Below are 15,223 nucleotides of genomic sequence, written 5' to 3' on the forward strand. Positions count from 1 at the left end.
GTCTCCCTATGTTTCCTGGCTGGTCTTGAACTCTTAGGCTCAAGCAATCATCCTACCTTGGCCTTCTAAAGTTCTGGGATTATAGGTGTGAGCCAATATGCCCAGCCACATTTCTCAGTTGCGATGTGAGAAGGATTTGGCATCTCTTTCTTCTGAAAGGTAAATCTATCAATAATATGCAGTTGTGTGTAATCATTTTTATTTGACAGTTATGTACTGAGTATGCCAGGTCCCATTCTAGGCATTAGGCATAAAATAATGAAGAAGAAGAAAAAAAAAAAGCCCCTGCTCTCATACAGCCTGCATTCTAGTGGGGATGAAAGACAACAAACAAGTCAGATGGAGCTGTGCGTTATAAAGAAAATCAAGCCTATGGGTATAGAGAGTGACAGAGTGATGTGGGGACATGTTAGTTATATAAGGTGAGCAAGGGTTTCAATTAAAAGGGGATGGATGAACAGAGACATAAGGATATTTGTGGCATGTGTATCCTAAAGAGAATGTAACAAACATAAAGGTCCTAAAGAAGGAACACGCTTGGCCTGCTGAAGAAACTGCAAAGAGACCAGTAGTGTGGGAAGAGAATAAGCTTTGTTTCTCACTGAATGTTTACAATTTGTGCCATGGCTTGCTCTTCACAAGACTTTAAATTCTATTTTTTTTTTTTTTTTGGAGATGGAATTTCGCTCTTGTTGCCCAGGCTGGAGTGCAATGGTGTGATCTTGGCTCACTGCAACCTCCGCCTCCCGGGTTCAAGTGATTCTCCTGCCTTAGCCTCCCAAGTAGCTGGGATTACGGGCATGTGCCACCAAGCCTGGCTAATTTTGTATTTTTAGTAGAGATGGGGTTTCTCCATGTTGGTCAGGCTGGTCTTGAACTCCCAGCCTCAGGTGATCTGCCTGCCTCAGCCTTCCATAGTGCTGGGATTACAGGTGTGAGCCACCATGCCTGGCCAAGACTTTAATTCTTTAAAAGCCTTTAGATTCGAACAGATTCAGAGATTCTAACTTATCTGAAAGGTTGAGATTGTTTCAAGTCTAGGGGCAAGTGGGAGTGTTACTGAATAAGGTAATAATTTGCTGTAATAAGTATTTTGGCTGAATATAGGATTGTAAACAATCTAAATTATAGATATATTGCCAAGTTTTGAGAAAGAGAAGGTGGTACAGTTGGAAGATCTAAGAGCCAGATCTGGTTTTGAGTCTTGGCTCTACACTTACTTGCTAGGAGTAATACTCAGAGTTGTAGGTGTTAGTACATATATACCCTTTTACTCTTTTATTCTAATTTTATAATGTAAACGTAGCTTAGTGGTTATAGGGAAAGAATACTGGATTGGGAGTCAGAAATCCTGAGTTAAACATCTTTGGTGCCACTTATTAAATGTGTGCCCTTAGACAAGGCACTTAAAAGCCTCAATTTCCTTATCTGTAAAAAGAAAAAAGATCTACTTCATAACATTATAAAGATTAAATGACATAATAATTTATGTAAGTGAAAGCAATATGTAAAAAACAAAATAATTAAGATCATATCTATTTTTAAACTTTTCACAGAGCTTTCAAATTCATATTTTACTGAGTTTATAATTTTCATCTAAGCGCTTTCAAAATTTAATTTTACTTTTTAATTTACGTATTCATTTGCACTTAAGAGTTGCATACAAAATTTAAAATTTATCCTTCAAAGTCAGTTCCCCATATTAGCTTATGATAAACTTTATAAAATAACTCTTTAAATTGCATAGCAAAATTCAACAGATATGAACTCACTTTGAAATCCTCAAAAAGGGTCAGAATGCAGATTTTTCACTTTATTAACTGACCATTTTGCAACAAAAAAATATGGGCACTCAGAGAAAATGATCTGAAAAAGTAACTAATTAACAACCATTCTGTTTATTTCAACAACCATTAACAACTTTTTAGTAGGTTTTTGCTGTTTCTATCTTCTGAACCTCTCTTGCTTAGCTCAATCACTGAGTGCTGAGCCTAAGTTTGCAGTCATGTATTTATTATCAAATACTTGATATATGTTCTGAAGGCTGCACTAGACAAAGACATTTATTTTTTAGTATCATATTATTTACTAGCCATTAGTTAGCATCTATATTATGTTCCTGGACAGTAATTTAAAATGCATTCCAAAAGAATAGCAGCCAAAACCTTTAAAACATCCTCAATGGTCTTCAAAAATAATTTATAAGACATTTAACAGAATGGAACTTACTCCATGCCCTGTGCAGTCTGTCGTGCAATATCTATAAGTTTGATCATCTCAAATTTGGTCTCAATGATATGGAGATGGTGATACAAGCTGGAGCCCTCGCACCACTGGGTAACAATAGCCAGTTGTGGCTTTGTGGAATAGCCCATGAAGAGTAGGATATTCACGTGTCGTGTTTTCCTGTACAAAGAAACGTGACAGTAAATATTAAATGTCGACAAACTGTAGCTGTTCTTACAAAAGAGAACCAAAGTAGTCTACCTATCGGTAAAATGTTGTCAGAAAAAGCTGTTTTTTTAAAAAGGCAACAAAAGGATAAATTTAGAAGAGACTGGGAATTGCCAAGTCTAACCTCCTACTTTATGCAAAAACATATCTTTTTAAACATATCTGACAGGCAACTAGAGGTTGCTTAAATACCTTCAACTATGGGAAGTTCATCACTCAGTATGTAGCTGACTCTCTTATTTTTATTTAAGTGGTTCTGGTATTATAAAGTTTCCAAGTGTTGAGACAAAATCATTTTCCTACAACTTTCACCTCTGGCTTGCTTCCCTGGTCTGCTCTCTGGAATAACTTTTTTCCTGCACTCTGGAATAACCGTGCACTCTCTTGAACATAACAGCCTTCTCTGAACTAAATATCCTCAGTTCTGTTGATTATTTTCCCCCGTTACACCTCTAGAATCTTCCCTGTTTAGGTGGTCCTCACTGGACATATTCTAGTTTGTCAATGTTTCTAAAATTCCAGAGCCCAGGACTAAATACCATCTTGAAATGTATTCTGATAAGCTTAAACATTGGAGAGCATTATTTTCATAAGTAGAACTATTATTTTATATTATCAGAATACTATATTTCCATTAATTCTGTCTAGGATTAAGTATTCTATCAACTGTACCATATAACATTGCATACTACTTAAAAGAATGTGGTTAAAGACAAAAATGTACTCAGACATACTCTGTTTCTACAAATTTATCCATTTTGAGTAAATCTGTAAAGCTAATAGTCGCTACCACTGGGAACCAGGAGCTAATAAAAATAACTTCTTTCTCTGGAAAATGGTAATCCACACAAGCTCACCTGAGTACTCCTACTTCATTTTTGAAGGCTTGTAACTGCTGAGGTGTAGGTGCTGTCACATTCAACATTTTCACTGCCACATCACCTAAAAGGCAATTGTTATTCCAAGTGTCATTTCAATATTTAAAATTTAAAAGTATAGAACATTCTTGGGTGTTTTCACTAATTATCATAGCCCTAACTCCACACCATTATTAAATCACAGATAAATTATACTTTAGCTATCTAAACTCCATTTGTTTTCTAAGGCTAAACACTCAACTAACAATGATATTCCTGTACTAGTATTTCAAAACATCAATCCAAAAAATAGCCAACCTTGTTTGTTCCATGGAAATTTGGTGAAATCAATTAAGTATCCATGGTTTTTTCCAAATTATTTGACAATATTAAATTATACTTACTAGGCTTAATATTTATTTACTAATTGAAACTACAAGTAATGTTGAAACTACAATTAACAGGCCCTATGGAATTTTGCTTAAAAGTAGGAAACTGTAAAAGTTTATCAGAGTAGTTAACGTTTTTTTCAAATTTATGGATTACTTACGATACTTCGATTAGTAAAATGACTAACATTGTCACTAAAATTAAAAAAAAAACTTTATGTGAAACAGCTGTAACTCTCAACACTGCCAGTAGGTGTTGAAATTGGTACAACTACTTTGTAACACTGTTGGCAGCATTACTACAACTGGACGTATGCATACCCTGTGGTCTCACAATTCTGTTCACCAAAAGACATATACTAAAAATGTTTACAGCACCAGCATCAATCAAAGCCCCAAACTAGAAACGATCCAATTGCAATAGATGAAAGAAGAAATCATGTTATAGTCACACAATGAAATACTATAAAGAGAATGAATGACCTCCAACTACACACAACAATATAGATGAATCTTATAAACAATGTTGAGTGAAAGGGGCCGACACAAAAGAGCACACACTATGCACTTCCTGTTGTGATCACAATGGTGGTTACCCTTGGGAGAGAGGTGATTGGCTGGAAGAGGACATAGTTGTGGGGGTGTGTTTCTAGAGTGCTAGTTAATGTTCTGCTTATTTAACTTTTTTAGAGACAGAGTCTTGCTCTGTCACCCAGGCTGGATGGAGTGCAGTGGTATGATCATGGCTCACTGTAGCCTTGAACTCCTGGGCTCAAGCCATTCTCCCACCTCAGCCTCCTCAATAGCTGGGAGTACAGGCACGTGCCACCATGCCTGGCTAATTTATGGGTACTTTTATATGCAGGCTGAGTATCCCTTATCTGAAATGCCTTGGACCAGAAGTGTCTCAAATTTCAATTTTTTTCTGATTTTGGAATACTTTGATTATACTTACCAGTTTAGCATCCCTAATCCAAACATCTGAAATCCTCCAATAAGCATTTCCTTTGAGCATCATGTCAGCGCTCAGAAAGTCTTAGATTCTGGAGCACTTTGGGTTTTGGATTTTGGATTAAAGATACCCAACCTGACTGGGTGCGCTGGTTCACACCTGTAATCCCAGCACTTTGGAAGGCCAAAGTGGGTGGCTCACTTGAGGTCAGGAGTTTGAGAACAGCCTGGCCAACATGGCAAAACCTTGTCTCTACTCAAAATACAAAAATTAGCCGGGTGTGGTGGTACGCGCCTGTAATCCTAGCTACTCAGGAGGCTGAGGTAGAAGAATTGCTTGAATCTGGGAGGCAGACATTGTAGTGAGCCGAGATTGTGCCACTGCACTCCAGCCTGGGCGACAGAGTGAGACCTTGTCTCAAAACAAAACAAAATAAAACAAAACAAACAAAAATAAATACATAAAGATATTCAACCTGTATGTATATTTTAATAAGTTAAATCAACATTGATTTTTCTCAATTATCAAAGTAATACAGTGCTTATTCTATTGTTCATATCATAAAATACTGCATAGCACTTAAAAAAATGTTTAAAGACATTTTGAAGGTATAAAAAAATTCCTTTAATTATGTCACTCAAAAGTGACATTATATGTTATTAGGCTTTTACATGAATGTAGTGTGAATATGAACACCTGTGAAAAGATAGCTTAAGGCGGTATATACTAAAATACAGTCTTTTTTTTTTTAGACAGAGTCTCGCTCTGTGACCCAGGCTGGAGTGCAATGGTGGGATCTTGGCTCACTGCAACCTCCATCTCCCAGGTTCAAGCAATTCTCCTGCCTCAGCCTCCTGAGTAGCTGAGATTACAGGTACCTGCCACCAAGCCTGGCTAATTTTTTGTATTTTTAGTAGAGACGAGGTTTCACCATGTTGGCCAGGCTGGTCTCGAACTCCTGACCTTAAATGCTGGGATTACAGGTGTGAGCCACTGTGTGTGGCCTAAAATACTGTCATATAAAAAATTATGTTATATATTTCCATGAGCTCCATAATATGGTATATTATACATACTGCTTTGTAAAATTTCATATGCCAAAGACACCTTTCTATATCAATAAATATAGCTCTACTTTGCCATTTTAACTCCTATATAATCATATATGAAGGTACAAATTTACCCAGTTCTCTAATAGTTGGATACATGTTCATTTTCATTTTTCATTAATATTAAACCTTTGATGAAAATACACTCACTACTCTAAATATAATCCAATTTAAAAATATTTTGTCCAACTAAGAGGCAAATAATGATTTCTATTTTTGAATGTGCAATTCTTTGATAACTAGTGAGGCCGAACATTTTGTATATGTTTACTGGCCACTTATATTTCTTTGTTAATTTTTTTTTTTTTTGAGACAAAGTCTCACGGTTGCCAGGCTAGAGTGCAGTGGTGCGATCTCAGCTCACTGCAACCTCTTCCTCCTGGGTTCAAGTGATTTTCCTGCCTCAGCCTCCCGAGTAGCTGAGACTACAGGCACGTACTACCATACCCAGCTAATTTTTGTATTTTTAGTAGAGATGGGGTTTCACCATGGCCAGTAAGGTCTTGATCTCCTGACCTCGTGATCTGCCAGCCTCGGCCTCCCAAAGAGCTGGGATTACAGGCGTAAGCCACTGTGCCCAGTCAGTAAGTACATTTTTAATATGTTTACTTGTGACTTATAATACAAATAAAATTATCAGCTGAAAGACTCTAAAAGAAAAAAAAATCCTTTTGAGGACTAGTTAACCTGGAGGAATTCTCCTTTAAAAATTATTACTATAATATAATGACAGGAGTCCTGATTGCTGTGAACGGTTTTTATTTCCCATAATTTTTGTTAGAAACTTTTGGAGGAGTCCTGAAACTAATATAGTTTACTGATGCAAAGAGTGAATATTTCCTTTGATGATTGTTTTTACAAAATAAAAGTTGTTAAACATATCCTATTATGACTTGTCACAATGTCACCACATTACATACTTACCATGCCACTTTCCCTTGTAGACTGTTCCAAATGAACCAGATCCAATTCTTTGTCCCACTGTAATCTGCCCATCAGGAATCTCCCAATCATCACTCGAGTCCCGTCTACCAAGTGTTTTCTTGATAAATATAGTACAAAAGTCAAGTCAAACCAAACAAAAAAAGAAAACCTTATGTTTCACTCTTTTTTAATTGGTGCTAAATTTCTTTATGTATTATATCTAATTCAGTCTTTCCAAAAAAAAAAAAAAAATCAACATATAAAAGTACTTTGGTAGAGTAAAAGATCCACTTATTCAATAATTAGTAACAATACTATGGCTAAAAAGTATTAGTTTTTTATTTTATTTTTAAATTTTACTTTAAGTTCTGGGATACATGTGCAGAATGTGCAGGTTTGTTACATAGGTATATATGTGCCATGGTGGATTCATTTTGCAGAAGAAAGTTGATTTTTTAAATAGTGAAGAATGTCCTTCGGTAGATATCTGAATTCTGGACCAGCCTTTTCATGCCTTCTAATACTAGTTTTCTCTCTTTTTCCTTATTTTAGAAGCAGAACACTGTTACTCTTCCAAAACTGCCTTCTACTAAATTATATTATAGATGACAGCAGAAAGCAGTGCTGTGGAAATATGCTTTAAGCAAAAAACTATCAGCTCTGAAATTTATTTAATTATGGGAGTTCTGTGTCACATATGGACATAATATATCTAAAGGGTAATATTACATTTGGCTATGACTTCTAAGAAGACAGACAGAGAAAAAAAGATATTATATACTCTTACCATTCGATTCCTGTCTTCTGAGGATGAAGATGACTTCCTTTCTCGCTGAGGTCCTGGAGATTTCTGTAAGGCTTTCACGTTAGTGAGTGAGCCAGGTAATGAGGCAGGGGGGGTGGCAGACAAACCTGTGGTTGATCCTAAATTAGTGATAAGAAAAATGTATACATTAAGGAGGAGCAAGTATGTTAATTTATCAGGGGTAGAAGGTTGGGGGATATTTAGACTTAATTTTAAAATGTAGTGCATATTTAAATATAGACCTTTTGGAAAGGATGGGCCAAAAAAAAAGGGGCCTCATTTGGTGATTACAACTATAATTTCTTTTAGTTTTCTGGCCAATTTAATGACCTTTAAGATATCTGATGATAGATACATACTTTGTTTCCTGGTACAAAATCTAGGAGAAAAACAATCTCTCTAAAACAAGATAGAAATACTAAAAATACTCCCAAGTTTCTGTTTCTTTGATGAAAAAAAATCAAAAAGCAAAATCAATGTAAATGCCTATATAACAAATACACTTTTAATTAATTATTTAATATTACCTCAACAGCCAATCAATATAAAAAAAAGAGGAAATCCCCAAATGGAAACATTTTCTAATAATGGCCATAATGTTGAAAATATCTGACTTATTCATATTAATCACTAAACTCAAATACAATCCTAAACTACATGCTCTACTATTTAAGAGATATTGGTCAGTATCAGTGGTTCCTAGAGGCTTACATTATTAAACAAAGATTATTTGTTACCTGCAAAACAAAGTTAATGTAAATAAAGCCAGGCATATTTCTCAAGACTTTCTGAAAAATCTCTGCCTTTGTAAGTGAGAGCTTTGTAAGTAAGCGCTATGGCCTCTCCGCCGAGTTACTATAAATACAAATATTCTATAGGTCAAGTGAGCCTGAGGAGTATACTCTTTGGAAGTGATCTCCGTTGGCAGGGTTGCATACCTTTCTCATGGCAAACATCCTGAGATAAGGTACAGTAGCACCTGGTTCAGAAGGGTTCAGGGCAGTGAATCTTACTGGGGCCTGAATACGGCTGAGTAGAACTCAGATGTCCAAGTAATAGTTCTATATACAGAACAACAAAATGACCTCAAGAAAATAGATTCTTTTTAAAAAATGACTGCTACTCTTAAGGAAAAAAAGAGTCACTATCTTTCAGATAACAAGGATACCAATAACCACATTTAAATGTTAAATCTGTAGAAAATATTTACTATTATTACATCATATTATATCACCATGTAGAATTTTCATGATCTCATATGCAATTTTCTAAAATAAAATGGTGTCCAGAATGTCTATTAAGTAGAGCACAATCCATTTTCTACCTCCCATTGATAATTTTCAACATTATAAAGCCTTAACTGCTTCACCAGGCTTCACAGTTATGATCTACTAAGTGGTTTTATTGTATCACTTAATTGTGTTACTCACTACTGTATGACTTCCATCCCATTCTATGGATTTTCTGAGAAACAGCAGGGCTGAGAGAGCAAATATCTAAAGCACCATTACTACATTCAGAATATGTAACAGATACTAACTAGCAAGAGTCAGTAAATATAAATCTTTAAAAATATTTATAGCAAGACATCTGTCCCAGCTTTGACTTAAGTTTTTTTTTTTTTTTTTTTTTTCCAGATGGAGTCTCACTCTGTCACCCAGGCTGGAGTACAATGGTACGATCTTGGCTCACTGTAACCTCCGCCTCCTGGGTTCAAGTGATTCTCCAGCCTCAGCCTCCCAAGTAGCTGGGATTACAGGCACCCGCCATCATGCCCGGCTAATTTTTTTGGTATTTTTGTAGAGACGGGTTTTCACCATATTGACCAGGCTGGTCTCGAACTCCTGACCTCAGGTGATCCATCCACTTTGGCCTTCCAAAGTGCTGGAACTACAGGCGTAAGCCACCGCGCCTAGCCCAACTTAAATTTTTACAAATCAGTTTAACCACTAAATAAAACAGCAAGATGAAATGGGAGAATGAAATTATACTGTAAACTTTCTTCTATTAGGACATAATTAAAAGGATAAATCCTCAAATTTCTGAAGTACACTGAAATATCTAAAATATGTTCTAAATCTTTTTTTTTTTTTTTCTTTTTTAACAGCTCCCTACCTTTGACAAAAATACACACATCCCATATTGGAGGAAAGAAAAACCCAAAAAACACAGCTAGTATTACAGAATCTGAAAAAAGGCCAAAAGCCTAATAAAATCTCATAATAGAAGTTTCCACTGACACTTCAATTTTCTTAAAAACCACAAAAATTATTAACAATCATAAACCATCAAGAATAATCACTTAAATGCATTAAAATCAAAGGAATCCAGTAAGCTCTTCCCCACCCACCTTATTTATTCCCACCCACTAAGTTTAACAAATTATCAAGACCAGGAAGTAATAAAATAACAAAAAACAAGATGGAAATCTCAGGTCAGGATTTTCTTGCTTTTAAAAATTTATGACAGACAGCATACAGAAAGCTTGTGGCAGTGAGTATGTGTGAGAAGCACATTCAGAGCATTCCAGCCAGGCCAAGCAGAAATTTAGTACTGAAAACTTTCACACTTACAAACACACGCTGTGAGGGTGAGGCACAAACAGCATCTGTAGTTTTATATTTAGTTTGCTTTGGGTGAAAACAAGAAAGAAGAGCCCAACTACCTCTGAACACTGGGCCAGGCTCAAAATCAAACACTATTTCACTGGGGACAGAATGTAGGAGGGGACTGGGAGTCCGGGATTGGTATTTCCGAAGACAGCGCATCAGCTGGTTCAAAGGGGCTGTTAGAAGAGAAAGAGAGGGGCAGGCAAACACAGGAAGACAGACACACAGAAGAAATGAAAGAAGTCATGGGGAATAAATAAGATGAATCGAAGCCTGCTTCATAAAATAATTCTGGACCAAAAATCTGCTCATTTTCATAAAATCCCAATGATTTTTTAAAAAGTGACTCATGAAAAGGACAAGAAACGCCATTTGATTTTAGGTACTAAGCAGGCTGTGTTTATGACTAAGTTAATTTTGTGATGCTAACATGATGGCAACATTTAAATGCTGGATGTATTAGGCAAAATTATCAAAAGCCACAGCTATTAAGACATATGAAAGTCAAACTGGCAGCAACATTAATTGGCAGGTTCATGAAATAACAAACAGGAAAAAAAAAATGCTTGTGTAACTATGTGCTATCATCAATACCAAGTCCAGAGTATAGAATGCAGGCTTATTATTATTTTGGTTGCTTCACGGGTATACAGAAACATAACAAAAGACGGTGTATAACCATGTTTACTCAATGTAAAATATTGTTGAGTCTGGGCTTAGATATTTTGAAGATAAAGAAGGTCACAGTGAAGAGGTCAACTCTAAGCATGATATGCAGTTATTACAGGTCTTCCTTACTAGACAGAAGACAGCAGGGAAGGTAAGTGTAAAGGACCACCTGAAAGAAAACTTCAAGATAGTCTCAAATGTCACCTCTTATAAAACATATAGGGTAATGCTTACAAAAAGTATTTTCTTAAGTAATGTTGTCTTATGTGCTAGAGTGAATACTAGATGAAAATTCAGTTAGAAATCTCAATTCAGTTTCTCATTTGTGTATTTACTGAACTAAGAAGAGGACAAATGGGCTTCGCTATTATGGGTCTGTTCTATAAAATGTACATTTAAAACACTTGTAGAAAGTTGAAGGGAAGTGGCTGATAATGTCTGACAAACCCCCTCTTCAGAATGATTTAGCAAAGTAAAGTTTTATCTGATTCTAAGGTCAATCTTTAAGTATCAGTGAAGACCCACAAAGGAAATTTATCAACAATAGCTTTCAAGACAGTTAGAAATTAATAAAGTGGGTATAATAATTAAGGATCTTTCCTTGGTAAGATATTTTAAAACTGTAGTCTACGGCCATACCATCCTGAACGTGTCTGATCTTGTCTGATCTCAGAAGATATTTTAAAAATGTAGATAGTACATTTTAAGACTTCCTTTTATGTCCAGTCATCTTTTCTACTCATGTTATAAATTAGTTAACATTTTATTAGAGATAAATGACAAATACTATAGAAAAACAAAAAAATTTTGGGTTTCTCTACACATTTTTCTCTGCGTCTGTTTCATGTAAGAGGCAAGTATAAAGGAGATAAGCAGCAAAGCAACTGCAGTTTCCTCGAGTTTTTCAAAAAAACTGAAATCACTACTTACCTCCATCACCACGAAATCCTTGGTCTCTAATCAAGTCCTACAAATAAACAGTAATGTATATTTATTCCAAGCAAGCATATAATCAGAAAGTAGTGATAACACTGATCTTTCCACTAACATTAAAAGAATTATTTTATTAATTAAAACAATATATCTTATAACTATTACACAAAACAATCTGGAATTATCTAACGAACGTAATAAAATCTAAATTTTGAAGTACTTGTCAATGTAAGCCTATAAAGAAAGAATTATTAGTCCTAATCAAATGCTGAAATCCATTTCAGGCCATTCAAAACCAATGGCTTCCATTATCCTCAACAATCCAATGCAGGAGCAGAAAACCAAATACTGCGTTTTCTCACTTGTAAGTGGGAGCTGAATCATGAGAACAAGTGGACACATGGGGGAAACAACACACACTGGGGCCTGTCGGAGGGTGGGTGGTAAAAAGAGGGAGAGCATCAGAAAGAATAACTAACGGATGCTGTGCTTCATACCTAGGTAATGGAATAATCTGTGCGCAAACCGCTGTGGCACATGTTGAGCTATGTAACAAACCGGCACATCCTGCACATGTACCCCTGAACTTTGGAAATAAATAAATTTTTTAAAAAATGGCTTCATCAATCCTTAAAAAAAATTATACTGGCGCATATTAAGAGCGATAAAAATGTTCATAGTCTTTGATCTTGTAATTCCACTTCTGGAAACTTTTCTTAAGGAAATAATTCAGAAGAAAAAGTGATATGCACAAAGATGTTTAGTGCAACATCATCTATCATATTAAAAAGTTAGAAATAATTATTTCTCTATTATAGGCATTTTGACACACTTTGGTTAAGAAAATTTTGGTGTATCAATTTAATGAAGTATTATGCAGCTACCAAAATAATTATGAAGCTTGAATCACGAAACATGTTTACAGTGTAATTTAAAAATACAAAATTAAGCCGGGCGTGGTGGCTCACGCCTGTAATCCCAGCACTTTGGGAGGCCGAGGCGGGCGGATCACGAGGTCAGGAGATCGAGACCATCCTGGCTAACACGGTGAAACCGCGCTTCTACTAAAAATGCAAAAAATTAGCCGGGCGAGGCGGCGGGCGCCTGTAGTCCCAGCTACTCGGGAGGCTGAGGCAGGAGAATGGCGTGAACCCGGGAGGCGGAGCTTGCAGTGAGCCGAGATCACGCCACTGCACTCCAGCCTGGGCGACTAAGCGAGACTCTGTCTCAAAAAAAAAAAAAAAAAAAAACAAAATTAAAAGTACACAGATTACAATCATAAAAATATGGATGGATAAGGGCACAATAGAAGAGGGAAGAAACAAAATGGCTCATAGAAAGGTTTTGCTCTTTGGGAGGCCGAGACGGGTGGATCACGAGGTCAGGAGATTAAGACCATCGTGGCAAACATGGTGAAACTCCGTCTCTGCTAAAAATACAAAAAAACTAGCCGGGCGTGGTGGTGGGTGCCTCTAGTCCCAGCTGCTCGGGAGGCTGAGGCAGGAGAATGGTGTGAGCCCGGGAGGCGGAGGTTGCAGTGAGCTGAGATCGCGCCACTGCAGTCCAGCCTGGGTGACAGAGCGAGACTCTGTCTCAAAAAAAAAAAAAAAAGAAAGGTTTTGCTAAAATTTGTCCTTTTTTTTGAGACTGAGTTGCTCTCTCGCCCAGGATGAAGTGCAGTGGTGTGATCTTGGCTCATTGCAACCTCTGCCTCCTGGGTTCAAGTGATCCTCCTGCCTCAGCCTCCTGAGTACCTGGGACTACAGGCATGCGCCACCATGCCCGGCTAATTTTTGTATTTTTAGTAGAGACGGGTTCACCATGTTGGCCAGGCTGGTCTTGAACTCCCGACCTCAGGTGATCCGTCCACCTCAGTGTCCCAAAGTGCTGGGATTACAGGCATGAGTCACCGCACTTGGCGGCTAAAATTTGTCTTTATTATTAAAATATAGCTCTTTATGTGCCGGGCGCAGTGGAGATCAAGGCAGGTGGATCACGAGGTTAGGAGTTCGAAACCAGCCTGGACAACATGGTGAAACACCATCTCTACTAAAAATACAAAAATTAGCCGGGTATGGTGGCACACGCCTGTAATCGTAGATACTCAGGAGGCGGAAGCAGGAGAATTGCTTGAATCTGGGAGGCGAAGGTTGCAGTGAGCTGAGATTATGCCACTGCACTCCAGCCCGGGTGACAGAGTGAGACTCTGTCACAGATAAAACAAAAAACAAAAACTTATATATATGTATAGCTCTTTATAACAACATTGGTAGTGGGGACAGTCGCTATGGGTAATGCAATTTGGGCCTTGATAGGTAGAACTTCCATTAGTCTGTTTATTTAGTTTAACTTAAATATGAGGGATTGAATGGCCCCAAATATCTCTAAATAGTCTCTGCAAATAGACAACTTTTTGTTTAGAGGCTAAAACAAATTCTTTAAAGATGTATTTCTATTATGTTTAATGTATCATAAAAAGCCTTCAACATTTTCTACAGAATAATCAAATACATACCTGAAAACAAGGTGATAGGAGTTATGTGGCTACCAAAAAATATAAAAATCCTAGTGATGTCATTAACTTTCCATTCTTGAGAGCTTACAATCTCATTAGAAGTAAGACGCACACATTGGAAGTAAGATGGAAGTAAGTGAAAATCAAATAATTTAATAATAATTGCGTAAGAATATAATAAAAGAGATGCCAAAGTTTGTTGCTTAGTTGATTGCCAACTAAGTGATACGCGTGGTAAGATTTTTTTTTTGAGATGAAGTCTCGCTCTTGTCACCCAGGCTGGAGTGCAATGGCACGATCTTAGCTCACTGCAACCTCCACCTCCTGGGTTCAAGTGATTCTCCTGCCTCAGCCTCCCAAGTAGCTAGGATTACAGGTGCCTGCCACTATGCCCGGCTAATTTTTTATTTTTGGTAGAGATGGGGTTTCATCATGTTGGCCAGGCTGGTCTTGAACTCCTGATCTCAGGCGATCCGCCTGCCTCAGCCTCCCAAAAGTACTGGGATTACAGGTGTGAGCCACTGCACGCGGCCAATAAGATTTTTAGTGCTATGTATGATAACTATAGGACTTGGTCACTGGTAAAGCAGTCAAGGAATTTACTCTGAGTTAGGGTTTCAGAGAGAGAGAGGCATGTAGAAGAGCAAAGAGTCTTTTAGATGGAAGAAACAAGACAAAGGCCATATCCTTTTCTTCTTTTGTTGCATCAGCTCTGAAACTCCCCACAACTATGGATTAACCAAATTTTGCTTTCTCCGCTCTTACAAGTTACTGCTAGTAACAACATAAACTTAGATTCTTTAATTCCGAATGTGTTCTTAAAGCTCCTTGACAATCTTTTCTACTCATTCTAGGTTTCAAAGGTTCTTCTAGCATTTGAAAACTGGATATTTCAACTTTTTTCCCACTCTTTTGTAGTTACTTCTCTTACTTACATCCCTTCCCTTCATCATAATAGAGAAAACAAAAGCCATCAAACAACTTTTCTGCTCTAATATCTATAACTA

General features: G+C 36.9%; 1 protein-coding gene across 11 annotated transcripts in view; it reads right to left on the reverse strand.

The window, feature by feature from the left end:
• Window positions 1–15,223, reverse strand: part of BRAF (B-Raf proto-oncogene, serine/threonine kinase) — a 202,101-nt gene that overhangs the window by 49,243 nt on the left and 137,635 nt on the right. For 10 of the 11 annotated variants that reach the window (XR_013415652.1, XR_013415650.1, XR_013415649.1 and 7 more), the window contains 5 exons: window positions 11,699–11,735; window positions 7,473–7,609; window positions 6,686–6,803; window positions 3,312–3,396; window positions 2,230–2,406 (listed from right to left, as the gene is read on the reverse strand). Coding sequence is in view for 5 of the 11 variants with exons in the window: in XM_015135080.3 (XP_014990566.1) it covers window positions 2,230–2,406; window positions 3,312–3,396; window positions 6,686–6,803; window positions 7,473–7,609; window positions 11,699–11,735 (554 nt within the window). In the remaining 6 variants the exon portion in view is untranslated. Of the gene's footprint in view, window positions 1–2,229; window positions 2,407–3,311; window positions 3,397–6,685; window positions 6,804–7,472; window positions 7,610–10,155; window positions 10,276–11,698; window positions 11,736–15,223 lie in introns of all 11 variants that reach the window. The other variant, XM_077997570.1, reaches the window with a different exon arrangement.

This window comes from Macaca mulatta, chromosome 3, assembly GCF_049350105.2.
Source record: "Macaca mulatta isolate MMU2019108-1 chromosome 3, T2T-MMU8v2.0, whole genome shotgun sequence".
NCBI classification, from domain to species: Eukaryota; Metazoa; Chordata; class Mammalia; order Primates; family Cercopithecidae; genus Macaca; species Macaca mulatta.